The sequence below is a fragment of the Oncorhynchus kisutch genome, linkage group LG3 (assembly GCF_002021735.2).
Source record: "Oncorhynchus kisutch isolate 150728-3 linkage group LG3, Okis_V2, whole genome shotgun sequence".
NCBI lineage: Eukaryota > Metazoa > Chordata > Actinopteri > Salmoniformes > Salmonidae > Oncorhynchus > Oncorhynchus kisutch.
Window position 1 is genome coordinate 27,862,348 of NC_034176.2, and position 27,704 is coordinate 27,890,051.

At 40.5% G+C, this 27,704-nt stretch overlaps 1 protein-coding gene and 1 long non-coding RNA gene across 4 annotated transcripts in view; one reads left to right on the forward strand and one right to left on the reverse strand.

Moving 5' to 3' along the window:
* Window positions 1-5,155: 5,155 nt before the first annotated feature.
* Window positions 5,156-9,985, reverse strand: LOC109879473 (uncharacterized). The gene is made up of 4 exons (XR_002253537.2): window positions 9,879-9,985; window positions 5,905-5,992; window positions 5,681-5,781; window positions 5,156-5,451 (listed from the first exon to the last, which is right to left on the reverse strand). It is a non-coding gene; the product is annotated as an uncharacterized LOC109879473 (long non-coding RNA).
* Window positions 9,986-10,161: 176 nt separating this feature from the next.
* Window positions 10,162-27,704, forward strand: part of LOC109873652 (anthrax toxin receptor 1) — a 55,428-nt gene continuing 37,885 nt past the window's right edge. Inside the window, exons 1-9 of one of the 3 annotated variants that reach the window (XM_031819918.1) lie at window positions 10,162-10,529; window positions 10,971-11,058; window positions 13,073-13,181; window positions 13,392-15,413; window positions 24,991-25,062; window positions 25,265-25,336; window positions 26,260-26,341; window positions 26,517-26,550; window positions 26,710-26,789. In XM_031819918.1, coding sequence (XP_031675778.1) covers window positions 15,253-15,413; window positions 24,991-25,062; window positions 25,265-25,336; window positions 26,260-26,341; window positions 26,517-26,550; window positions 26,710-26,789 — 501 coding nt within the window. In that variant the 5' untranslated portion in view covers window positions 10,162-10,529; window positions 10,971-11,058; window positions 13,073-13,181; window positions 13,392-15,252. The other 2 variants (XM_031819921.1, XM_031819919.1) reach the window with 2 other exon arrangements.

Here is a 27,704-nt window from a genome sequence, read left to right on the forward strand (position 1 = left end):
TTATTTTCTGGAATTTTCCAAGATGTTTAAAAGCACAGTAATCTGTCTTTAAGCAATTGTTGGAAAAATGACTTGTGTCGTGCACAAAGTAGATGCTCTAACCATCTTGCCAAAACTATAGTTTGTTGTGGAGTGGTTGAAAAACGAGTTTTAATGACTCCACTGTAACGCTCAATGAGTGAATGGGTGTGGAGTCAGGCGCAGAGAGCAAAGGATGCGGGAAAAAACATGCTTTAATGTCCAAAATCAAAGGAACAAAATAGTATACCCAAACCAGGCGTAACTATAAAAACAATATAGTACCCTTAGGTAAAATACCAGGACAGCGAGAAAACCCAACAAACACTAACACCTCTCACAAATACAGAAGAACAAGCCCGCACAAACAGAAGCGGGCTAAACAAACTTAAATAACCCCACCTTAACAACCAAACAATGAACAGGTGAAACCAATTAGACAAAACCAAACGAACACGGAACAAAGGATTGGTGGCAGCTAGTAGACCGGCGACGACGACCGCCGAGCGCCACCCGAACAAGAAGGGGAGCCACCTTCGGTAATATTCGTGACATCCACCTTGGCCAAATACATTTAAACTTAGTTTTTCACAATTCCGTTTAATCCTAGTAAATATTCCCTGTTTTAGGTTAGTATGGATCAGCACTTTATTTGACTTCAACTGTATGAGAATGACTTCAACTGTAGACTTCAACTGTATATAAACTGTATATAAAAAAGGAGAAAACTGTACATAAAAAGGGAGAAAAAACACAGTAGATTACCCACCACCCTAACATGTGAATAAGAAAAAAAACGTTTTTGGGGTGAGACAGAGGGCTTTGTCTCACTCAGAGGGCTCTGTCTCACTCGAGAGCGGACGGAGCGGACACACAGTACTGATCGATGTTCCTGTGGAAGTACATTGTCATGTCCCTGAGAAACGAGAGACATTGATCAGCAGGAGTCATCCATCTGCATCTGCATAATGTCAGTGTCCAAAGGACCACAGCTGTCTTCCTCTTCCGGCCATTGGAGCTGGGTCGGGGAGATGGGGCGGAGGTTAATGGAGTTGGAAGGGCAGAGATCAAGGGTGCGCCTGGACGGTACTTTGGGTGTTGGTGAGAAGGGCCTGGGCGTTGGGGAGGAGATGAACCAGGCTGGGGAGATGATTCATGAAGGGGCGATGAACCACCTGTAGATGGGCCCTCAGGGCTCTTCTCTGTCTCTGGGCTGTCCAAGACACCAACACATTAGAATACAATGCAAATCATCTTAAAACATCTCAATGGGCTCCTTTGAGTTAAAATGTTTAACCAAAAGAACTGACTTTATAAACATCTCAATCTAATTATGTTTGAACTAGCCCCTGCTAATCATTATGATTTGACAACACAGGCACTGAATATTTCCCAATCCCAATTTCTCCTATCCAGAAAAGAGCTGATTTCACATGTTCTAACTAGGTCTGCTAAACATAAGATCACAAACACATACACACACACTGTACAAAAGATCTCGGCTTCATGACGAGTACGTTAATAGTGATCTGGCCTACCACCGTTGTGTCGTCAGCAAACTCAATGATGGTGTTGGCCACGCAATCGTTGGTGAACAGGGAGTACAGGAGGGGACTAAGCACACACTCCTGAGGGGTCCCCGTGTTGAGGATCAGCGTGTTTGTTGTTGCCTACCCTTACCACTTGGGGGCGGCCCATCAGGAAGTCCAGGATCCAGTTGCAGAGGGAGGTGTTTAGTCCCAGGGTTCTTAGCTGAACACTGAACTGTAGTCAATGAACAGCATTCTCACATAGGTGTTCCATATGTCCAGGTGTGAAAGGGCCGTGTGGAGTGCGATTGAGATTGCGTCATCTGTCGATCTGTTGGGGTGGTATGCGAATTGGAATGGATCTAGGGTTTGATGGATTTGATGTGAGCCATGATCAGCCTTTCAAAGCACTTCATGGCTACTGTGGTAGTCATTTAGGCAGGTTACCTCCGCTTTTCTTGGGCACTGGGACTATGGTGGTCTGCTTGAAACATGTAGGTATTACAGACTCGGTCAGGGAGCGGTTCAAAATGTCAGTGAAGACACTTGCCAGTTGGTCCGTGCATGCTCTGAGTACACCTCCTGGTAATCCATCTGTGAATGTTGACCTGTTTAAAGGTCTTGTTCACATTGGATATGGAGAGCGTGATCACACAGTCGTCCAGAACAGCTGGTGCTCGCATGCATGCTTCAGTGTTGCTTCCCTCGAAGCGAGCATAAAAGGCATTTAGCCCGTCTGGTAGGCTCGCGTCACTGGGCAGCTCACGGCTGGGTTTCCCTTTGTAATCTTTAATAGTTTGCATGCCCTGCCACATCCGATGAGCATCGGAGCCGATGTAGTAGGAGTCAATCTTAGTCCTGTATTGATGCTTTGCATGTTTGATGGTTAACCTGATGGCATAGCAGGATTTCTTATAAGTGTCCTAGAAGTGGCAGCTCTAGCCTTTAGTTCGGTGCGGATGTTGCCTGTAAATCATGGCTTCTGGTTGGGATATGTACGTACGGTCACTGTTGGGACGACATTGTCGATGCACTTATTGATGAAGCTGGTGACTGAGGTGGTATACTCCTCAATGCCATTGAATGAATCCTGGAACATATTCCAGTCTGTGTTAGCAAAACAGTTCTATAGCGTAGCATTCGCGTAATTGACCACTTCACTTCCGTATTAAGCGAGTCACTGGTACTTCCTGCTTTAGTTTTTAGCTTTTAAGCAGGAATCAGGAGGATAGAATCAGATTTGCCAAATGGAGGGCGAGGGAGAGCTTTGTACGCATCTCTGTGTGTGGAGTAAAGGTGGTCTAGAGTTTTTATTTTCATCTTCATTAAAGAGCCCATGCCACTAGGAGCACCGCTCCTGGATAAGCATTTTCTTGTTCGCTTATGGCCTTATACAGATCATTGAGTGCGTTCTTATTGCCAGCGTCGGTTTGTGGTGGTAAATAGGAAGCTACGAAATATATAGATAAAAACTCTCTTGGTAGATAGTTCGGTCTACAGCTTATCAAGAGGTACTCAGGCAAGCCATACCTCGAGACTCCCTTAATATTAGACATCGCGCACCAGCTGTTATTGAGAAATAGACACACACACACCCACCCCTCGTCTTATCGGATGTAGCTTTTCTGTCCTGCCGATGCACGGAAAGCCAGCCAACTGTATATTATCCGTGTCGTCCTTCAGCCACAACTCGATGAAACATATGATATTACAGTTTTTAATGTCCCGTTGGTAGGATAGTCTCGAACGGAGCTCATCCAGTTCATTCTCCAGTGATTGCACGTTGGCCAATAGAACGGATGGTAGAGGTGGGTTACCCACTCGCTGACGAATTCTCACAAGGCACCCTGATCTGCTCCCACTTTATCTCCTTCTTTTCTTGTTGCGAATGACGGGGATTTGGGCCTTGTCTGGGAGCAACATTAAAGAAAAATCTTTGTCCAGTTAGAGGTGAGTAATCGTTGTTCTGATATCCAAAAGCTATTTTTGGTCATAACAGACGGTAGCATCAACATTATGTACAAAATAAGTTACAAACAATGCTGAAAACCCCCCACAAAATAGCACAAATAGTTAGCTGCTGTTTTACGGGCTCCTATCTTCTCCGGCGCCATTTTGAACATTCAAATAGTTTTTTTCTCCACTTGTTTTCCAAGGTGGTGTTATTCTTCCTCACACATGAAATGGCTCCTCCAAACTAGAATAATGTCTTTGTATGGGTGCAGAGGCTCCTGGTTGTGCCCAGCGTTACCAGCTGTCAGCACCACCACCACAGCACCAAGCAGGACTGTTAACCAGGAGTCTCTGCACTTCCTTATTTATGTGACTTCATCCAGTATTCTTCAGCATTGAATAGAAGTTATCCGAAAGGGTGCAGTGGCTGCAGTGGAAGGCAGAGAATGCTCTGTTGCTATGAATCCAGTCAGTCTCAATTGAGTCAGGAGGCTCTCATTACTGGGTCGGGGACAAGCACAGGCTACACACACATGCACTGAGCCTCACAGCAGCGCACTTCTCTTATCTTGTTCTTTTATTTTGCTCTTTTCTTACTGTTGGGAAGTAGGACAAGGGGAAGTGTATTCCAGGCAGCTCCAGAGAAACATATGTAATTGTGTCGAACTTAAAGTCTCCATCCACAACTCTGACTTTATTTTCCTTTTTTCACATGGTTGAAGAGGTAATGAAGACAGAGGTGAAAGAAAGGCAAACCATTCCCTTCTACTGCCATCTATTGGTGACAATCAGTGTGACAAGGTTCTATAACAGGAGATCATAAGATCAAGTCAAATCACATTTTATTTGTCACGTGCGCCGAATAAAACAGGTTTAGACTTTACCTGATATGCTTACTGTAAAGTCTACACTTGTTATATTCGGTGCATGTGAAAAATAAAATGGTATTTTATTTGATATGATGAGCTCTTGGTATGGAACCTTGTCACACTGATTGTCACCACTAGATGGATAGTTTGTCTTCCTGAAAGTTTCAGTCTGTTTACCTGAGGAGTATACTATAAAGCAGCATAAAGGTGTTAGCCAGCTAACTTGCGTAAATATACTGAATACATTTTTATTGTGTAGAAAGACAGGCTTGTAATGGTCTAACTGATTTAACAAACGAAACGACATGTACCTTTAGCTTTTTTAATCAATTAAATAAATTGTCATTTCTGGTTGCTTATCAAAGTTAGCTGGCTAACTCATTGATTATGCTTTGTAGTAAACCCCTCTGGACTTCAAACCTGTTATGTTCAGTTTCTTCTTAATTGGGAATAGATTAACTAAACATTTCATAACCACAAAACAAATAAGTCAATGACCTGAAACAAACACTGTCAGTAAATGGTGTGTGTGGACTTAAGGGGGACATCTGAATTTAAGGTCCATTATGCAACGGTGCAACACTGCAAATAGCCATTTTAAGTTGTTTATTTACTGGCTTAAACTAGACCTTAAAAAAACACTCTCACATCTTTGTATATTGATATTTTTCCGGCAGTAAATGACAGTTAACATCTATCATGACGTTCTTGAAGTAAATAAAGTATGGACACCCTAAGGTGAGGTGCTGAGTAACAGAGGATGATCTTTACAAATGAAACAGAAAGTTGCACACTAACACGTATCTTTATTTTTAATTCGTATCATGATGTTTTTAACATTTCATTTCAACCAACCCAATTCGTCAGACACCAGAACATTCACATTTGACACAAAGTAAGCTGACAACATATTTTATTCATTGTATACTGAGAACACAGCGAAGTAAACAATTCACTTCCCCACAGAGGCGAAGATAGGGCATGAAATGGAGGGATCCCTCTTCTTAACCACCTTGAATTCACATGCCTTTTGGTCCCACTCCTTCATGCAATCATCAGGAAAATCTACGGGAGTCATATACCTGCAATCAAACAATCAACATCAGCAAATCATTTTGTTGTGTAAATCAATAGAATTTCACTTGCCCAGTCTATTAATAATCCCCTGAGATAGCTTGTGTGGATATTTTGAGAAGATAACAATGGGTTGTATATTCCTTTAGTGTGATAGATACAGACTGGGAAGGCTGAGGGCTACATAGACCATGCATTTGGTGGGTGCTAGAATAAGGCTGTGTTTACTGTACTTACCCCTGGCAGCATTCTAAACAATCACAGTCCATGCAATCACTGTTCCTCCAGCGGGAACCAGCAGGATGTCTTGTCCTTGTCGTCACGACAATGGGTTTTGCCTGAACAAGAAAACAATTTAACATGTTGTGTCGGTTTGTTGTCTTTTTCAATGTACTAGCGTAATTAAAAAAGGTTTGTGTTTATGAAGGTGGTTAGCTGGTTAGCTTAGTCTTTTACTTTACCCGGGTCAGAAGTCATAGCTTTCCTGTAGCAATAAGCATGGAACAGTGGAAGTAGTGCACACAGAATTAAAGCTAGGGCCAAGGTCCTCTTCACAGGGAGAAGGGAGGGAAAATGTATGTTATTGAGGGGAATAAACAAGCCATTGGTCTACCGTTGAACCTTCAAAACATTGAAGATAAAGAACTAGAAAAGGGAACTGACACATTTAAACATGTTAAAATAATAGTTAATTGACCCTACTCTAGAAAATAAATACAGGTAACTTTATTTTTCCAATGTCTTTTCTCTATTGTGTCGTTTAAATCCAACATCCATTCAGACTCAAACAAAGGTGATTTTGCAGTATTTATTTTTATGGCCACATTATCATATCAAAATGAAACCCCATTAGGCTACTTGCAGTGCATTCGGAAAATATTCAGACCCTTTGACATTTACACATTTGGTTACGTTACCAGCTTTTTCTAAAATTGATCAAATCTTTTTTTTCCATCATCAATCTACACACAATGCCCCATAATTCCTCTTTGGAGATGGGAGAACCTTCCAGAAAAACAACCATCTCTGCAGCACTCCACCAATCAGGCCTTCATGGTAGAGTGGCCAGATGGAAGCCACTCCTCAGTAAAAGGCACATGACAGCCCACATGGAGTTTGTCAAAAGGCTGCTAAAGGACTCTCAGACCATGAGAAACAAGATTCTCTGGTCTGATGAAACCAAGATTGACCTATTTGTCCTGGCAACATCCCTAAGGTGAAGCAGGGTGGAGGCAGCATCATGCTGCGGGGATGTTTTTCAGCGGCAGGAATTGGGAGATCGAACATATCTGAAGAGACCTGAAAATAGCTGTGCAGCAACGTTGGAGAGGATCTGCAGAGATGAATGGGACAAACTCCCCAAATACAGGGGTACCAAGCTTATAGCCCAAGAAGACTTGAGGCTATAATTGCTGCCAAAGGTGCTTTAACCTCTATGGCATTGGTGTCCCTAAACCAGGACGGTTGTTGCTAACGTACGCTAATGTGACTAGCATGAAGTAGTATACAACAGCCAACTTTCCAGGACATAGACATGTCTTAAATGGGCAGAAAGCTTAAATTATTGTTAATTTAACTGCAGTGTCCAATTAACCGTAGCTAGTTTAGTTTAAAAATACCATGGCGTTTAAGGAGAGTGTACAACAACAAAAAACTTGTATCACAGCAACTGTGTTGATACATTCACCTCTGAAGGTAAATAAGGTACTTACATTCAGTAATCTTGCTCTGATTTGTCATCCTGAGGGCCCCAGAGATAAAATCTAGCATTGTTTTGTTTGATAAAATAAATGTTTATGTTCAAATGTAGGAACTGGTGCCTACAGTTTGACCCTACTGCTGTCTCTGGATCCACACGCACCTCGCCCGGCCATCTAGATGTGTGGAAGTTAGTGTATAAGCGAATGATCCATCATGTATGACATTCCTGGGAGCGTGTAAACTTGAATTATTTATTACCATAGCTATTTTTTATGTTCTCTATAGTTATGTACTTGAAAATGTATCAATTGACCAATTAGGCACATTTGGGCAAACTTCTAGCAGACACGATACAAAATATTGTGCAGTAATGTAATTCTTCACTGGATCAGTCTGAAACATTGCACACACACTGCTGCATCCTATCTGAAAATATGGCCTTGCTCTTGCATTTCAAAGATGAGGGAACAAAACATATTTTGAACACGCATGTTTTCTTGTTTGCACAGTATAATATTTTACTGTGAGGACAGACGCTAGGAGACGAGAAGCAAGGTGATGGAGTCCAGGTGAGTCCAATGTGCGTAACGATGGTGACATGGTGTGCGTAATGATGGGAAGCCTGGCACCCTCATGCGCCAGAGAGGGGGAGCGGGAGCAGGCATGACATTTACCTGATATAATGTGTTATATTCTCCTACATTCATTTCACATTTCCACAAACTTCAAAGTGTTTCCTTTCAAATGGTATCAAGACAAAGGAGATGATTGTGGACTTCAGGAAAAAAAAGCACGCCCCCATTCTCATCGACGGGGCTGCAGTGGAGCAGGTTGAGAGCTTCAAGTTCCTTGGTGTCCACATCACCAACAAACTAACATGGTCCTATTAACAAAACCTATTCCCCCTCAGGAAACTAAAAAGATTTGGCATGGGTCCTGAGATCCTCAAAAGGTTCTACAGCTGCACCATCAAGAGCATCCTGGTTGCATCACTGCCTGGTATGGCAACTGCTTGGCCTCCGACCGCAAGGCACTACAGAGGGTAGAGAGAACGGCCCCGTACATCACTGGGGCCAAGCTTCCTGCCATCCAGGACCTCTATACCAGGCGGTGTCAGAGGAAGGCCCTAAAAATTGTCAAAGACTCCAGACACCCTAGTCATAGACTGTTATCTCTGCTACACCATGGCAAGCAGTATCGGAAGGCCAAGTCTAGGTACAAGAGGCTTCTAAACAGCTTCTACCCCAAAGCAATAAGACTCCTGAACATCTAATCAAACAGCTACCCAGTCTATTTGCATTGCCCTCCCCTCTCCCCCTCTTTTACACTGCTGCTACTCGATGTTGTTATCGTCTATGCATAGTCCCTTTAATAACTCTACCTACATGTACATATTACCTCAACTAACCAGTGCCCTCGCACATTGACTCTGTACCGGTACCCACCTGTATATAGTCTCGCTATTGTTACTTTACTGCTGCTCTATAATTACTTGTCACTTTTATTTCTAATTCTTATTTATTTATTTATTTATTTTACCTTTATTTTACCATGTAGGCAAGTTGAGAACAAGTTCTCATTTACAACTGTGACCTGGCCAAGATAAAGCAAAGCAGTGTGACAAAAAAACAACACAGAGTTACACATGGGATAAAACAAACATACAGTCAACAACACAATAGACAATCTGTATACAGTGTGTGCAAATGAAGTAAGGAGGTAAGGCAATAAATAGACCATAGTGGCGAAATAATTACAATTTAGCAATTAACACTGGAATGGAGGTGACCAAGAACCCGATGTTCACTTTGACAGAGCTCCAGAGTTCCTCTGTGGAGATGGGAGAACCATCCAGAAGGACAACCATCTCTGCAGCACTCCACCAATCAGGCCTTTGTGGTTGAGTGGGCAGATGGAAGCCACTCTTCAGTAAAATACATATGACAGCCTGCTTGGAGTTTGCCAAAAGACACCTAAAGAAACAAGATTCTCTGGTTTGATGAACCCAAGATTAAACTCTTTGGCCTGAATTTCAAGTGTCACGTCTGGAGGAAACCAGGCCCCATCCCTACGGTGAACCATGGTGGTGGCAGCATCATGCTGTGGGGATGTTTTTCAGTGGCATGGACTGGGAGACTAGTCAGGGTCGAGGGAAATATGAACAGAGCAAAGTACAGAGAGATCCTTGATGAAAACCTGCTCCAGAGCGCTCAGACTGGGGCGATGGTTCATCTTCTAAGAGGACAACGACCCCAAGCACACAGCCAAGACAACGCAGGAGTGGCTTCAGGACAAGTCTGAATGTCCTTGAGTGGCCCAGATAGAGCCCGGACTTGAACCCGATCGAACATCTCTGGAGAGACCTGAAAATAGCTGTGCAGCAACGCTCCCCATCAACCTAAGAGAGCTTGAGAGGATCTGCAGAGAATGGGAAAAACCCCAAATACAGTTGTGCCAAGATTGTACCGTCATACCCAAGAAGACCCGTTGCTGTAATCGTTGCCAAATGTGCTTCAACAAAATACTGAATAAAGGGTCTGAATACTTATGTTAAAAAAAACTCAAGGGGTCTGAATACTTCCCTAATGCACTGTATGTTACTGGAGTTACAGTAAATTACAGTAAATTAGCAGGAACACAGCTTCTGGTGTTGTTACATATCATGGAAAATCAACCAAATATATAAGGCCTTCACCTTCAATATCCTGAAAACGTAACATGCAAAATTACCTACCATGATTCACACCAATGTAGACTGGATTGTAATGTAATTCTACTGGAGTTCTTGTAGGGAAGTACATGCTTTTAAATAATGGGTATTTTGGAAGTAGCCCACCTTTAGAATTAAATAAAGGGGTGGGGACGAGGAAAGAGTAAACAAAAGAGTAAACATGCTTTGTTAGGTTCAGGGCTAGGGTTAGGAGTTAGGTTTAGGGTTAGGGGTTAAGATTAGGGTAAGGGTTAGGTTTAGGATTAATATGAGTAGAAGTTTGAACGGAAATACATTTTAGGTCCCCGTGAGGATAGAAGAACAAAACGTTTGTGTGTGTTTGTAAAGTCTGGGTTGAGCCAGTAAACAAGGAACTTCATAGCTTCAAAATGTCCAATAAATTATATATTTTTAAATATTTTTTTCTCTGAATTAATTTTACAACTGAATATCATACACACTAAGAGCTACTTACACGTTGCTTTGTTGCGTAGAGGACCTTAAATTCTGATTTACCGAAAGTCACGTGCACCATTTACTGACAGTATTTGACCCAGCCCTTGTTGATTTCCAAAGGTAAGCTACTTCCAAAAGACCCACAAGCCTGTGAAGTTCTCTACCCTGAAAGATCCCTAGAATTACCTTAGTATCCAGTCTACATTCTTGTGAATCATGGTAAGTTTCTTAAAATTTGGCATGATATGTACAAGTTAGTAGGAATTTGGAGGAGCTGGAACCGTCCTTGATGAAGCTGTGTTCTTGTTCTAACTCCTAATGACAAATAGGTGATGGGGTTTCAGTTGCACATTTTATAATTTTATCACAATGTGGACATAATAAATCATGCTGGCAAAATGAATATTCTGAACACCCCCACATATGTGTTTTAAGTCAGAATGGATGGTGGATTTAAATTACATAGTAGAGGAGGGCATTGTACAAATATTACGTTATTTTATAACCTAGGGTAGGGTCAATGATAAGCTCAAAATGTAGAAATGTATCAGTTTGGTTTTGATAGTTGTTTATCTAGAATTGTTTTGAAGGTTCAACGCTAGGCCAATGGCTGTTTATTCCCCTCAGTAACATGTGTTTCCCTCTCTTCTCCCTGTGAAGAAGTCCTTGGCTCTAGCCTTAATCCTGTGTGTGCTGCTTCCACTGTTCCATGCTTTTTGCTACGTGAAGCCTATGACCTCGAAGCCAGGTAAAGAAAAATACTATTACCCCCCACCCCCTCTCACTCACATACACATGCACACACACAATATATATAGTCTGGTTACCAGTCTTTTTAGCTAACATTCCACTCCTGTTATTTGCCAAAGAGACTGGCCTTTCGACAATCTCAACGTTCAATATGCAGCTGGATTTCCGACAGAGTTGCTATTTGGTTGTTGGAAATAACATTCATATATTCCATGACAACATGTGGAGCCTCAAAAATAGAATTAGAATTATAACAAATAAAATAAAATAAACATTTAGCGGTTAGCTAAGCAAGTTGTTGTATTTTGAGGCTTAGCCTTTTGGGGTTTTTAAAGCAAATTTCCTGCAACTCTACACATTTTGCCATGGGGAATAAAGTACGTTTTCTAAAATTCTACACATTTTACCATGTGTGGGAGAAAAAAAAATAGCAATTTTATAACAATGCAATTATACAAATTTTGCAATTGGGCAGAGATAATTTTTTTTCAGTTTTACAACACATTTTCTGGGGGTTGAGAGCATTTTTAGCAGTTTCAAAGATAATTTCCTGCAATTCTACACATTTTGTATCCATGTTAATATGATATCTGAGTGAAAATGACTAACAAAATCAATGCGTCCCCAGTCGGGATTTGGCCATGATTACTACAAGTTAAGATGGCTGATTAGACTAACTACCAATCTAAAAATTGTTAGCTGACATGGCTAATTGAGTGACTGTCTGTGACTGAAATAACAAGACAAAAAGTGCTAATACACAACTAAATTTCGAAATGACACCTGGTGTATTCTATTATTCTTACTTTCAATAGTAAGTTTAGTAAGTTAAAATATACAGTACAAGTCTAAGTTTGGACATACCTACTCATTCAAGGGTTTTTCATTATTTTTTTTATTTTTTTTCTACATTGTAGAATAATACTGAAGCCATCAAAACTATGAAATAACACATATGGAATCATGTTGTAACCAAAAATGTGTATTCTTAAAAGTAGCCACCCTTTGCCTTGATGACAGATTTGCACACTCTTGGCATTCTCTCAACCAGCTTCACCTGGAATGCTTTTCCAACAGTCTTGAAGGAGTTCCCACATATGCTGAGCACTTGTTGGCTGCTTTTCCTTCCCTTTGTGGTCCAACTCATCCCAAACCATCTCAATTGGGTTGAGGTTGTGTGATTGTGGAGGCCAGGTCATCTGATGCAGCATACGGCCTGGTAGAGAAATTAACCTTCAATTATCTGGCAACAGCTCTGTAGGACATTACTGCAGTCAGCATGCCAATAGCATGCTCCCTCAAAACTTGAGACATCTGTGGCATTTTGTTGTGACAGAACTGCACCTTGTAGAGGGGCCTTTTATTGTCCCCAGCACAAGGTGCACCTGTGTAATGATCATGCTGTTTAATCAACTTCTTGACATGCTACACCTGTCAGGTGATGGATTATTTTGGCAAATGAGAAATTCTCATTACCAGGGATGTAAACAGATTTGTGCACAAAATTGGAGAGAAATTAGCTTTTGTGCTTATAGAAAATTCCTGGGATCTTTTAATTCAGCTCAGGAAACATGGGACCAACACTTCATATGTTGCGTTTATATTTGTGTTCAGTATATTCCGTTTGAGAATTTAGACTTGAGCTAGCAATTTTTGATAGACTGGTTTTTGTCTGGACAACAAAAATGGTTGCTTAGCAACCATACACCAACACTGGAACATCCATCTGTGGAGAAAAATAGAGATAGAGTTCCAATTTGCATAACTTTATGATTGATGATAGCTATGGGGGTTACCAAATCAGAATCAAATCCCCTGATCTCCTCGAGCTCATTAATGACAGAATGGTGATATTTGAAGATTAAAGAAAGGCCAGTCTCTTTGCAAATAACAGGATTGCTAAGGAGTGGAATGTTGGCTAAAAAGAATGATGCGCAGGCTACATCAAATACACATGTACATTGAAAAAGGCAATAAACATATACAGTATGCTATACTATTTTCTTGTTTAGGCAAGATCACCCATTGTCGTGATGACAAAGATGAGACATGGCATCCTATTGGTTCCAGCTGGAGGAACAGTGATTGCATGGACTGCACTTGTAATTCATGCTGCTCGGGGTACAACTTTATACTATCACCTACAAAATGCATGGTCTATGTAGCCCTCAGCCTTCCCAGTCTGTATCTATCACACTGAAAGAATATACTGCCCATTGTTATCTTCTCAAAATATCCACACACGGTTTCTCAGGGGTTTATTAATAGACTGGATGAGTGAAATTCTATTGATTTACACAACAAACATATTTGTTGATTGTTTGATTGCAGGTATACAACTCCTGTAGATTTTCCTGTTGATTGCATGAAGGAGTGGGACCAAAAGGCATGTGAATTCAAGGTGGTTAAGAAGAGGGATCCCTCCATTTCATGCCCTATCTTCGCCTCTGTGGGGAAGTGAATTGTTTACTTCGCTGTGTTCTCAGTATACAATGAATAAAATATGTTGTCAGCTTACTTTGTGTCAAATGTGAATGTTCTGGTGTCTGACGAATTGGGTTGGTTGAAATGAAATGTTAAAAACATCATGATACGAATTAAAAATAAAGATACGTGTTAGTGTGCAACTTTCTGTTTCATTTGTAAAGATCATCCTCTGTTACTCAGCACCTCACCTTAGGGTGTCCATACTTTATTTACTTCAAGAACGTCATGATAGATGTTAAATGCCATTTACTGCCAGAAAAATATCAATACACAAAGATGTGAGAGTGTTTTTGTAAGGTCTAGTTTAAGCCAGTAAATAAACAACTTAAAATGGCTATTTGCAGTGTTGCACCGTTGCATAATGGACCTTAAATTCAGATGTCCCCCTTAAGTCCACACACACCATTTACTGACAGTGTTTGTTTCAGGTCATTGACTTATTTGTTTTGTGGTTATGAAATGTTTAGTTAATCTATTCCCAATTAAGAAGAAACTGAACGTAACAGGTTTGAAGTCAGGGGGGTTTACTACAAAGCATAATCAATGAGTTAGCCAGCTAACTTTGATAAAAAAATATCAATACACAAAGATGTGAGAGAGTTTTTAGTCTAGTTTAAGCCAGTAAATAAACGACTTAAAATGGCTATTTGCAGGCTTTCATTCAAATTTCCCCAAAAGTTTACACAACATTTACTGACAGTGTTTGTTTCAGGTCATTGACATATTTGTTTTGTGGTTATGATATTTTTAGTTAATCTATTCCCAATGCAGAAGAAATGGAATGTAACAGGTTTGAAGTTTAGAGGGGTTTACTACATAGCAACCAGAAATAACAATTGATTTGATGATTTATTAAATGTCTTTTCGTTTGTTAAATCAATTAGACCATTCCCATTTCAAGGTTATCTTTCTACACATTAGAAAGTTAAAATCAGTATATTTATGCTGGTTTATAGTAAACTCACTCCTCAGGTAAACAGACTGAAACTCTCAGAAAGACAAACAAGCCATCTAGTGGTGACAGTCAGTATGAAAAGGTTCCATACCAGGAGAATATCAAATAAAACTGTATTTGTCACATGCACCGAATACAACAGTTGTAGACTTAACACTAAACATTTAATGGTAAAGTCTACACCTGTTGTATTTAGTGCATGTGTCAAATACAATTTGATTTGATTTGATCTTATGAGCTCCTGGTAGTGATTGACACCACTAGATGGCAGTAGAAGGGGATAGTTTGTCTTTCTCTCACCTCTGTCTTCATTATTGCCTCAACCATGAGAAAAAAGGAAAAGAAAGTCAGGGAGTCGTGGAAGGAGGCTTTAAGTTAGACACAATTACATAGGTTTCTCTGGAGCTGCCTGGAATACACTTCCACTGTCCTACTTCCCAACAGTATGAAAAGGGCAAAAGAAAAAGGCGAGATAAGAGGAGTGTGCTGCTGTGAGGCTCAGTGCATGTGTGTGTAGCCTGTGCTTGTCCCCGAGCCAGTGATGAGAGCCTCCTGACTCAATTGAGACAGACTGGATTCATAGCATCAGTGCATTCTCTGCCTTCCACTTCACCCTTTTGGATTAGTTATGTCCAATGCTGAAGAATATTGGATGAAGATACAGAAATAAGGAATCCTTTTTTCTCTACTTGTTTTCCAAGGTGGTGTTAATCTTCCTCTCACGTGAAATAGCTCCTCCAAACTGGAATAATGTATTTATATGGGTGCAGAGGCTCCTGGTTACCAGTGCTGCTTGGTGCTGTAAGTGCGCTGGTGGTGCTGACAGCTGGTAACGCTTGGCACAACCAGGACAGAGGTCAGGGTGAACCATCCTGCTTCGGGGGCTTTGACCTCTACTTCGTTCTGGACAAGTGAGTTTGTCATTCAACCTATTTCCACCTCACCTTTGCTGCTTGTCATGTCTATTGGTGGCAGAGTTCAGTTGGGGAACTGTTGGTTGTTGAGTGCACCTTGTAAAATCTGTGAACTTCGACTTTAAGGGTAGGTAGATAGTGACCATCTTATTTCATATTTTACCAAAGCACAATTAATGTTTAATTTGCAGAAACATCTCGTTGTCACATCTGTCGTTGCCAGTCTCAGTGTTTTCAAAATCTGTCATGATGTCATACTTAGACACATTCAGGAATGTTATTGTTATTATCATGCCCCCTGGGGCCATATGCAGCAATTTACATTTTATTTTGCCATATGCTGGTAATAATGCCATTTCTCAATGGTTATTACACGTATCAAATAAGCAATCTGATATTACATAATTGCTATATTTATGTATACTTTATACAATGTTGAATGCAGTCGGACTAGAAATGTAATATAACCTAATTGGGAAAACATATTTTTTGGGTTCCTGTTGTCACGACTTCTGCTGAAGTCAGCCCCTCTCCTTGTTCGGGCGACGTTCGGCGATCGATATCACCGGCTTTCTAGCCATCGCCGCTCCATTTTTCATATATCCATTTGTCTTGTCTTGTTTCCATACACACCTGGTTTACATTTCCCCAATTAAGCTACTTGTATTTAACCCTCTGTTTCCCATCATGTTTTGTGTGTAATTGTTTTCATTTTAGGTAGTGTTAATTTACGCGTTCTACTTTTATGGTCTGTTTGTTTCATGTAGTGCTCTTGTTTTTGGAACTATAATAAAAGTGTGCCTGTTCATAATATTTGCTCTCCTGCACTTGACTTCGCCTCCAATACACTATCCTGACACCTGTATCTTTGACAACCAGTATCTTATACAAGGTGAGTATGATGGTTGGACAATGATCGAGCATTTGGTCCAACTATCTGTATTTGTCTCTTGTGAATTTTTGGTAAGCATGGGTAAAAGGCCAGTGGAATTCCCCTTTGGGCCGGGATGAATGACGTGAGCAGATGCTTTCTTGTAAAGTTCTCAGGCCACCCTTTATGTTCCATGATAGATCTGGATTGCTGGTGAACAGTGGCACATTTGATACTCCATCTGTCACATACAGCAAACATGTATAAGTTGTGCAGGCTGAGCTCTAGTTGAATCACAACAGTCAAATGAACAACAAAAAATTCTCCATGCTTTACTACAGTTGGGCAAAGAGGCTGAATTTAGCTAATCCAACTACAATCATTGGATTGTATCAATCATTTATGCTACTCTGAGGTTATCAAATTCAGTGGAGTTTCCCTGTCACTTCTACAGTAGTGTTAGTTCACCCAAATTACATATTGGTTTCCTTAACCCCCACTAAAAAGGCCTGATTATTGTGAGCAAAGACGAGACAGACCTAATTATTGGGTAAACAAATGGAGCGTCATCTGGTTCTAATAGATGGTGCTACCTTCTGGACTTCAATACTTTAAAACTATAACTTATTGTTTGGATGATTATCTGTCTAATGTGGAAGAGCAGGCTTCAGCTTCTTCCTCTTTCATTTGGGCCTGCCTTTCCCTCTTCAATTGTTTAAAAAGTCTCTTACTCTTGGATGATTGATTTTCAATTTTCCCTTTAAATCAGAATGCCAACTCTAGGCAGACATTTCTGTGGTGGCACAACATTTAGCTAAGTGGAACTTCAGACAGATATGGAATTGTAGGATCCAAAAGACAGATGTAGAGAGTATGATGAACATTTACATACACTACCTACTGCTGTGTGTGTGTGTGCACATTGTTTTAGCTAACAGAAGAATACATGTGAATACAACAAGAATATTAGACACCCAGCACTGTTACTCTGTGCATTCGCTTGGATTTGTACTTGCTGTCCCCCTAATTCTGTTGTAGTCATTCCTCTGCTGCGCTTTTCTACCTGCTCTTCCTTTGTTTGAATTGATATCCCTCCCCTTTTCACCAACTGTCCTTCATTCTCTGTCTGTTCATGACTCCTCTGTGTCTGCAGAACCCTTTTTCCATTAGGTCCAGATGTTTCAGTGTTTCAGCCTTTTGGCTGCGCTGTCTGTGCTGAGACTTGTATCCTGTTAACAATGGAAAAAGAGATAATAGGGCAGTGAAATAAGAAGAGAGGAGTAAAGACAGGAATTAAAACAATGACAAACACACAGACAGAATGAAAGAGTATCTAACCTACCGTCTGGCAATTTGATGGTGAGAAATGTTTTGTGAGTTTTCTTCTCTATGATCATTTGCAGTCAAAAATGTGATTTTCATGTTTTTATATACATTTACACACTATGAGTTTGGAATAATACTACTGTGATATTATGATAATTCCTTTTTAGTGTAAACTGCTTGAAAAGACTGCCTGAAATTTCAGCCTGTTTTGGTGGGATGGAGTTTTGGCCTGCCTGGTGACATTATCAGGCGGTAAATTACACTAAGAGACCAAAAAGAAAGAGTTCCAAACCTGTCTGCCAATAACAGCTAGTTTTCAGTTTTCCCCTCCCAACTCAGACCACTACCAGACAGTCCTAGCAAAATTATTGCTTGAGAAATTGCTCTTTGCTAAGAACCCAGCTAGCACATTTAGTTCCTTGGATGTTGTGTGAACACACGTTTTTGGTTTTGGGAACGGAAGTGAAAATATAGCCTTTTCTGATAAAAAAAAAAAAAATTAGGTTGTAGGGAGGTTCTGAGAACGTTATACTCTGGTTCCTTGACCGTTTTCCTGTGAGGTTTTATGAACAATCTGAGAACAGAAATTATAGATTATTTGGAAGTTTTTTTTAATAACTTCCTTAAAAATGTTCCCGGAATGTTTCAATAAGACTGTTAATAAAACTGCTAGCTTAAATTGGGTTAACCCTTTTAAATTCCAAGCACAGATAAAACACATGGAAATTAATCATGCAAACACATTTTTTTTTATTGTGATACGCCATCAGTGAGATTCAAACTGATAATCTCTTTTCTCTATCCATGGACTTAGTACACTGTGCCAACAGGATGGAAACAAGCACTAATTAAGATCAGGTGTGGCCAATTCATGGGGGAGGCCAACACACCTGAACACACTTAACAAAATAGAGGATAGAGAGTTTTGTTGATGCCGAGAATGGAATGTATACGCTTTCAAATAATATTTTAAAATAACATACTTAGAATGTTACTAAAGTGGTCTTAATATCCTCTTAACAATTTGAGAACATGACTTTAAATACAGTCATGTGAAAAAGCAAGTACACTCCCTGGAAAGTTGTATTTTTTTCTACATATTTGGACAGGTGGCTATGTAATCTTCACTTCAACACTATTGACAGATAAAGGAAAACGAATTTAACAAATGACACTGAAAGATTATACTTTGCAATCATTCATTCATCAAATCTACAGAAATGCAATTCCATACTGCGGAAAAAACAAGTGCACCCTTAGCTTCAATAGCTTGTTGCCCCCTTTGGCTGAAATAACTCAATGTAGACATTTCTTGGAACTGTATCAGTCTCTTACATCGACTCTCAAAATGTTTCCTATTCTTTACAGTACTGCTTCAACTGTCATATTTAAGGGCTTTCTTGCATGCAAGTCTCCCCATATAATTTTGACAGGATTGAGATCTGGGCTTTGACTCGGCCATTCCATAACCCTCCATTTATTATTTTTGAACAATTCTGTTGAAGCTTTGCTTTTGTGTTTTGGATCATTGTCCTGTTGCAATATCCATGTTCGGTTCAGCTTAATCTATTTGACAGATGGCCTCACCTTTTCCTCAAGAATTCTCTGGTACAATGTTGACATCATGGTTGACTCAATGATGGCAAGTTGGCCAGGCCCCGAGGCAGCAAAGCAGCCCCAAACCATAATGACACCGCCTCCATTCTTTATGGTTGGTATGAGGTTCTTCTGTTCGAAGGCAGTATTTTGTTTTCGCCAAACATGGCATCTGGCATTGTGGCTAAACAACTACCCTTTTGACTCATCTGTGCCGAGCACATTGCTCCAGTAGTTTCAGTCTTTACCCAGGTGTTGTCTGGCAAACGTCAGTCGTGTCTTGGTATTATTTTTTGAGAGCAGAGGCTTCTTCCTTCCTGACCTCCCATGTAGGCCAAGTCCCTTTCCGACAGTTGACTCATGCACATTGTTTGTGGTAAGAGAGGCATGTCGATCCCTTCATGTTACCCTGTGTTTTTCTATGACATCTTTTGGTCAGCTCTTGGGCTGAATTTGGTGGGATGACCTGTCCTAGGTAGATTGCCAGTGGCCTGAAATTTTCTCCATTTGTAGATGACCGTTGGACAGTGGAATGATGCATTTTGAATTGCTTGGAAATTTATTTCTAACCCCCTCCCAGACTCCTGATAATCAATTATCTTTATTTTGAGGGCCCTGGATAGGTCTTTTGATCTTGGAATGATGTGTTACCACATCCATATGGTTAAGACTAAACCAGACCAAGTTTCTAATCTTAATGGAAGGCTGGACCCTCCCAAACCTGTAGGAAACTTTATGCTGAGGTACTGAAATTCCAACAGAAGAACATTGTTAAGAAACATTCTTGGAACAATTTAAGGACAGTATTTGAAAAAGAACCATGAGGAAACCTGGAGGAAACATGCTGAAGTATTGAAATTCCCAATGTCAGACAAGTTGGAGAATGTTCCAAGAACATTATCAAAATTGAAATGAAATGCAAACATATTTGCATTTAGGAAACTTTCTTTTAAAGTAATAATACCACCCCCAAAAATGTTTTAAGTTCCTTAAAAGTGCTCAAAATGTTCCAAAGTGCTCAATTATCCTGCACCATTCCCAGAAAGTTGTGGGAAGGTTGAGTAATGGAAATACTTACACAGGGACTCTTGAAGTTGATCTAAAATGAATCATGTTTATTGTCAGCCTCCTGACAAAGCGGGTGTAACTGAGTCAGGTTTGTAGGCCTCCTTGCTCGCACACGCTTTTTCAGTTCTGCCCACAAATTTGCTATAGGGTTGAGGTCAAGTCTTTGTGATGGCCACTCCAATACCTTGACCTTGTTGTCCTTTTTGCCACAACTTTGGAAGTATGCTTGGGGTCATTGTCAATTTGGAAGACTCATTTGCGACCAAGCTTTAACTTCCTGACTGATGTCTTGAGACATTGCTTCAATATATCCACATAATTTTCCAGCCTCATGATGCCATCTATTTTGTGAAGTGCACCAGTCCCTCCTACAGCAAAGCACCCCCACAACATGATGCTGCCACCCCTGTCCTTCACGGTTGGGATGGTGTTCATCAGCTTGCAAGCATCCCCCTTTTTCCTCCAAACATAATGATGATCATTATGGCCGAACAGTTCTATTTTTGTTTCATCAGACCAGAGAATATTTCTCCAAAATGTACGATCTTTGTCCCCATGTGCAGTTGCAAACCGTACGTTGGCTTTCTTATGGTAGTTTTGGAGCAGTGGCTTCTTCCTTGCTGAGCGGCCTTTCAGGTTGTCGATATAGGACTAGTTTTTCCTGTGGATACTTTGGTACCTGTTTCCTCCACCATCTTCATAAGGTCCTTTGTACTTTTCGCACCAAAGTATGTTCATCTCTAGGAGTCAGAACGCGTGAGGCTTCTTCTCTATAAGCTAAGACCTTGAAACTGAGATCTTTCGTTCTCGTTCTCAAAACAAGGTCTGGGCGTACTGCCAAATTGCAGCGACTGATAGTGGGGATTCGTTCAGTCAGCCACTAGCATGAACACAGAAATTGGTTTATATAACAGCACATAAATAGAACACATACATTTGTTACAAGAAAAGCACAAACATTAAAATTCCATTACAGTTGTTTGCAAAATAACGACAGGGCAACCACGTTCTCACCAAGCTCTAAGAAACATATGGTTCTCAGAACATTATGTGCTAGCTGGAAAGCTATTTTCATGTATTTTTGACCATTTGAATTTAAAACAATCACACTAAGGTACCCTGACATGATTTGATCTTGAGATAAAAATGGCTGCATTGGACCTTTAAGTTAATAACTGTGTGTAACTGTAATGAATCGAGAAAAATCCATGCACTGTAATGAAATGAAAAGAAACAGTATGCGTCTCATTTTGTCAGCAATTCATACATAGTGACGTAGAGCAACCGTACATTGCTACAGCCCCGTCAGACTGGCCTAATTTAAAATACACAGTCACTCGGGCATGTAGGCATAATGACTGATAATTTACCTGACTTCAATAACACATAATGACTGATAATTTACCTGACTTCAATAACACATAATGACTGATAATTTACCTGACTTCAAAAACACATAATGACCGATCATTTACCTGACTCCAAAAACACTGAGTTCATTACTGGGGCTGCATTACAAAGACATTGACATGTACAGTACCAGCCAAAAGTTTCATTTCTACTATTTTCGACATTGTAGAATAATAGTGATGACATCAAAACTATGAAATAACACATATGGAATCATGTCGTAATGAAAAAAGTGTTAAGCAAATCAAAATATATTTTATATTTGAGATTCTTCAAAGTAGCCACCCTTTGCCTTGATAACAGCTAAGCACACTCTTGCAATTCTCTCATCCAACTTCACATGGAATGCTTTTCCAACAGTCTTGAAGGAGATCCCACATATGCTGAGCACTTGTTGGCTGCCTTTCCTTCACTCTGTGGTCCAACTCATCCCAACCCATCTCAATTGGGTTAGGTCGGGTGATTGTGGAGGTCAGGTCATCTGATGCAGCACTCCATCACCCTCCTTCTTGGTCAAATAGCCCTTACACAGCCTGGAGGTCTGTTGGGTCATTGTTTTGTTGAAAAACAGATGATAGTACCACTAAGTACAAACCAGATGGGATGGCGTATCGCCGCAGAATGCTGTGGTAGCAATGCTGGTCAAGTGTGCCTTGAATATTAAATAAATCACAGACAGTGTCACCAGCAAAGCACCCCCACACCATCACACCTCCTCCTCCATGCTTCATGGTAGGAACTACACATGGGGTGATAATCCTTTCACCTACTCTGCATTTCACAAAGACACGGCGGTTGGAACCAAAAATCTCAAATTTGGACTCAGACCAAAGGACAGATTTCCACCGGTCTAATGTCCATTGCTTGTGTTTCTTGGCCCAAGCAAGTCTCTTCTTCTTATTGGTGTCCTTTAGTGGTGGTTTCTTTGCAGCAATTCGACCATGAATCAAATCAAATAAATGTATTTATAAAGCCCTTCTTACATCAGCTGATATCTCAAAGTGCTGTACAGAAACCCAGCCTAAAACCCAAAACAGCAAGCAATGCAGGTGTAGAAGCACGGAGGATAGGAAAAACACCCTAGAAAGGCCAGAACCTAGGAAGAAACCTAGAGAGGAACCAGGCTATGAGGGGTAGCCAGTACTCTTCTGATTGTGCCGGGTGGAGATTAAAACAGAACATGGCCAAGATGTTCAAATGTTCCTAGATGACCATCAGGGTCAAATAATAATAATCACAGTGGATGTCGAGGGTGCAACAGGTCAGTACCTCAGGAGTAAATGTCATTTGGCTTTTCATAGCCGGTCATTCAGAGTATCTCTACCTCTCCTGCTGTCTCTAGAGAGTTGAAAACAGCAGGTCTGGGACAGGTAGCACGTCCGGTGAACAGGTCAGGGCTCCACAGCCGCAGGCAGAACAGCTGAAACCGGAGCAGCAGCACGGCCAGGTGGACTGGGGTCAGCTGTCATCAAGACAGGCAGTCCCGGGTCATGGTCCTAGGGCTCAGGTCCTCAGAGAGAAAGAAAGAAAGCAAGAGAGAATTAGAGAGAGCATACTTAAATTCACACAGGACACCGGATAAGACAGGAGAAATACTCCAGATTTAAGACTGACCCTAGCCCCCGACACATAAACTACTACAGCATAAATACTGGAGGCTGAGACGGGAGGGGTCGAGAGACACTGTGGCCCCATCCGACGATACCCCCGAACAGGGCCTAACAGGCAGGATATAACCCCACCCACTTTGCCAAAGCACAGCCTCCACACCACTAGAGGGATATCTTCAACCACCAACTTACCACCCTGAGACAAGGCCGAGTATAGCCCACAAAGATCTCCGCCACGGCACAACCCAGATGGAATGAAGGCCTGATTCACACAGTCTACTCTGAACAGTTGATGTTGAGATGTGTCTGTTACTTGAACTCTGTGAAACATTTATTTGGGCTGCAATTTCTGAGGCTGGTAATGAAGGCTCTAATGAACTTATCCTCTGCAGCAAAGGTAACTCTGGGTCTTCTTTCAAGTGACGGTCCTCATGAGAGCCAGTTTCATCATAGCGCTTGATGGTTTTTGTGACTGCAATTGAAAAACTTTCAAAGTTCTTGAAATGTTCCAGATTGACTGACATTCATGTCTTAAAGTAATGATGGACTGTCGTTTCTCTTTGCTTATTTGAGCTGTTCTTACCATAATATGGACTTGGTATTTTACCAAATAGGGCTATCTTCTGTATACCACCCTACCTTGTCACAACACAACTGATTGGCTCAAACGCATTAAGAAGGAAAGAAATTCCACAAATTAACTTTTAACAAGGCACACCTGTTAATTCACATGCATTCCAGGTGACTACCTCATGAAGCTGGTTGAGAGAATGCCAAGAGTGTGGAAAGCTGTCATCAAGGCAACTTTGAAGAATCTCAAATATAAGATTCTTCAGAGTCTTCCAAAACACTTTATTTGGTTACTACATGATTCTATATGTGTTATTTCATAGTGTTGATGTCTTCTTTACTATTCTACAATGTAGAAAATAGTAAAAGAAATAAAGAAAAACTGTTGACCGGTACTGCAGGTATTATGACTGATCATTTTCCTGACTCAAATAACACTAAGATCATTACTGGGGCTTCATTATAAAAACATTGAAAGTAATCTGAGAAGAATGATGTCACTGCTCTGCATCAGTATGATATCGTTGGGGCAGTCCAAAGATGGCAACTATCTAATAAATCAATCAGAGTTATACACTACTGTACACTGTTGCCCTTCAACCAAGGTTACGTGTTCAAATGGAATGTGTGCTTCCGAAGCTATTTTCTGGTAGGAAGAGCATACAGGCCGCAGTGTTGCTACAGTAGTGAAGCCAGACAGCTTGAGGAACTGTATAACAATTACACACAGGGAGGGAAAGACTGCATGCAGCCAAGATAAACATCATCCCAAACTGTAATGGTTGGATAGGATGAAGTGTGTACACTAGGTGGGGATACAGCATGATGTGCAGAAGAAGTAGCACAAAGTTAAGTAGAAATATGCTTTCTGTTAGTTGATTACAGAAAATATTGTAGGAAGTGCAAAAGCTTGGTGTGCATATTTGATGCACATTCAAGCCTTTACGTCAAACACTCTGACTGTAGAGAAGTATCCACACAATAGTGAAAATGCTGCCTTTCTACAGATAAAGTACAATTCGACCCCCCCTGACTCCCTTTCACAATCCGGTACCTTAACCTCTCAATTTCCTCCAGACTATGTTATGCAAACTCCTCATCAACATGTCATCTCACTTCGCAGATCTGGGAGTGTGCAGCACCACTGGGTTGAAATCTATCACTTTGTGGAACATCTGGCTCACAAGTTCACAAGGTGAGAATACTTTGTCCCACATTGTTGAAATACCCTGTAATGAATATAAACTTTAGATAAATTCAATATAAACACAAATATTAACCATTAACCACACATGGTGTGGGTATGATGTATTTCATTGCTTGTTGTGATTGTTAGTGAAATGACAACAGAGAGAACAGTAATATAAATGGTCTGGGTATTGTTCATTTCTCTCCAGTCCACAGCTGCGCATGTCCTTCATTGTGTTCTCTACTGAGGGACAGATTTTGATGCGGCTTACAGAGGACAGGTAAGGGAACAATCTTTTTTTTTCTTAGGATTTGGGTATTACGTCTGCACAAGATGTCAGCTATTTGCTGATTCTGAACTGAGTTGATTATCAAGAACACAGAAACCAGATAAACATGCAGGACTTGTTAAATTGAATTAGAGAAAAATCACAATACCCTCACATTGAGCTCAACTGACAATGCTGTCAATCCTTTGGCAAACGGTATGCTTCAGCATGTGGCTTATAATATATAATGTGTTGCATATGTGTCTAATCTTTCTTCAGGCAGTTTCCACACAGGCACTGAAACTTTTTAAATGTTTATGGTCTTCCTGCTATCTCATTTTACACAAGACTCATTTCCTTACTCTCTGCTGGACAGTGTCCTGTGGCAATAGATCCCTAAATCTAAGCTTGATCTCTTAAAACCTGAAGCACACACAAAGCCCATCACTACTCTCTGAAATGGAATGCCACTTCAATAAATAGATTGTTTCTGTGCTTATTAAAAACAATTGTCTTTGTCATTTCATATCTGTCTGTCTGTCTGCTTTTAGTTTACAAAGAAGACTGAATTTCACAAGAAAACTGTAAAAAATCAAATCTGTTAAATATTAATTCACAGTTCTATTTTTTGGGGCTTAAAGCGACTTACTTGTCATTCAAGATTATGTGCATGCATGCACGAGGTTTAATGCTGTACCCAATGTTTTAGTTTGGCAGTGTGATTTAATAGTAGCATATCAACCACATGTATCACTATGATGACTCTATTTACATCAATACCTATAGCTACATCTTCTTTAAGGTCTTGCAATTTACGATTTTCATAGCTTTATAGCTGCAGTTATATCAATGAGATAGGTACTTCTGCAGGGTGAGGGGTGATACATGATGAGTATGAACTGCCCTCTCATCAGTCTTTTGGTCTGCTTGCTCAGGGAGCAGATTCGAAAAGGTCTGGAGGAGCTCCAGAGGGTACTTCCAGGTGGAGACACCTTTATGCACGAAGGCATCCAGAGGGTGAGCTGTCTGCTTTTAGCTGAGCTCTGAGCTGGAATCTATCTCCACACTGGCTCAAGAACAAAGACCATGGTTCAGAGACAAAATGGCACCTGTATCAGTATGAATAGTTGCTTTATTCACAGGACAGATTTAGCCAGTGTCCTTTTTCAATCCAATTCCTCCTCTTTTACAGGCCAGTGAGCAGATATACTATGGAAACTCTGAAGGTGTGTAGGTCAATAAAAATATTTCAATTTATTCCTGTTGTACGTCTTGCATCATATATTAATTTCTCAAGTATATCTGTTTGTCTATTATTATTATTGTTTGAATAGCTCTGTGGAAGCATTTAGATCTGAATCAAAGGTTTCTGTGTCTGTTTATAGGATACCGTACCGCAAGTGTTATTATTGCTCTCACAGATGGGGAGCTGCATGAGGACCTCTTCTACTATGCTGAGAGGGAGGTAAGCACAACCTGTCTATTCCATTTGCGTTGGCAATGTAAACATATGTAAACTGCCAATAAAGCTCTTTGAATTGAATTGTATTTAGTTGTGTGAAGATTATTTTTTTTATTTTTTTTTAACCTTTATTTAACCAGGTAGGCTAGTTGAGAACAAGTTCTCATTTGCAACTGCGACCTGGCCAAGATAAAGCATAGCAGTGTGAGCAGACAGAAAGAGAGAGAGAGAGCGAAAGAGAGAGGTCTGAAGGCATCTGCCTTTGGCCTAAAGAGCAGGAACCCAGACTTCATCAAATAAATTGAAAATACAGACATTGTAATCCTACAGGAAACATGGTATAGAGGAGACTGACCCACGGGTTGCCCTCTAGGTTAAAAAGAGTTGGTAGTCAAATCCACCAAACTACCGGGTGTGAAAAGGAAGAGACTCAAGGGGTATGCTAATTTGGTATAGAGCAAACCTAACCCACTCTATTAAATTAGTCAAAACAGGAACATTTTACACCGGGCTAGAAAATTCATATGGAAATGATCTCTACAGAGAAAAATGGCCTCATGTGTGCTACCTACACTGCCGTTCAAAAGTTTGGGGTCACTTAGAAATGTCCTTGTTTTCCATGAAAACATACATGAAATTAGTTTTTTAGTATGAAAACTTCCGACTTCAGCTGTATATACTGTATTTATTCCATTAAAAATCTGCCGTTTCCAGCTACAATAGTCATTTACAACATTAACAATGTCTACACTGTATTTCTGATAAATTTGATTTTAATGGACGAAAAGTGGGCTTCTCTTTCAAAAACAAGGACATTTCTAAGTGACCCCAAACTTTTGAACGGAAGTGTATATCCCCCCGATAGAATCCCATACTTTAACAGATTCTCCAACCTAGAGGGGGAGATCAACCATTTCC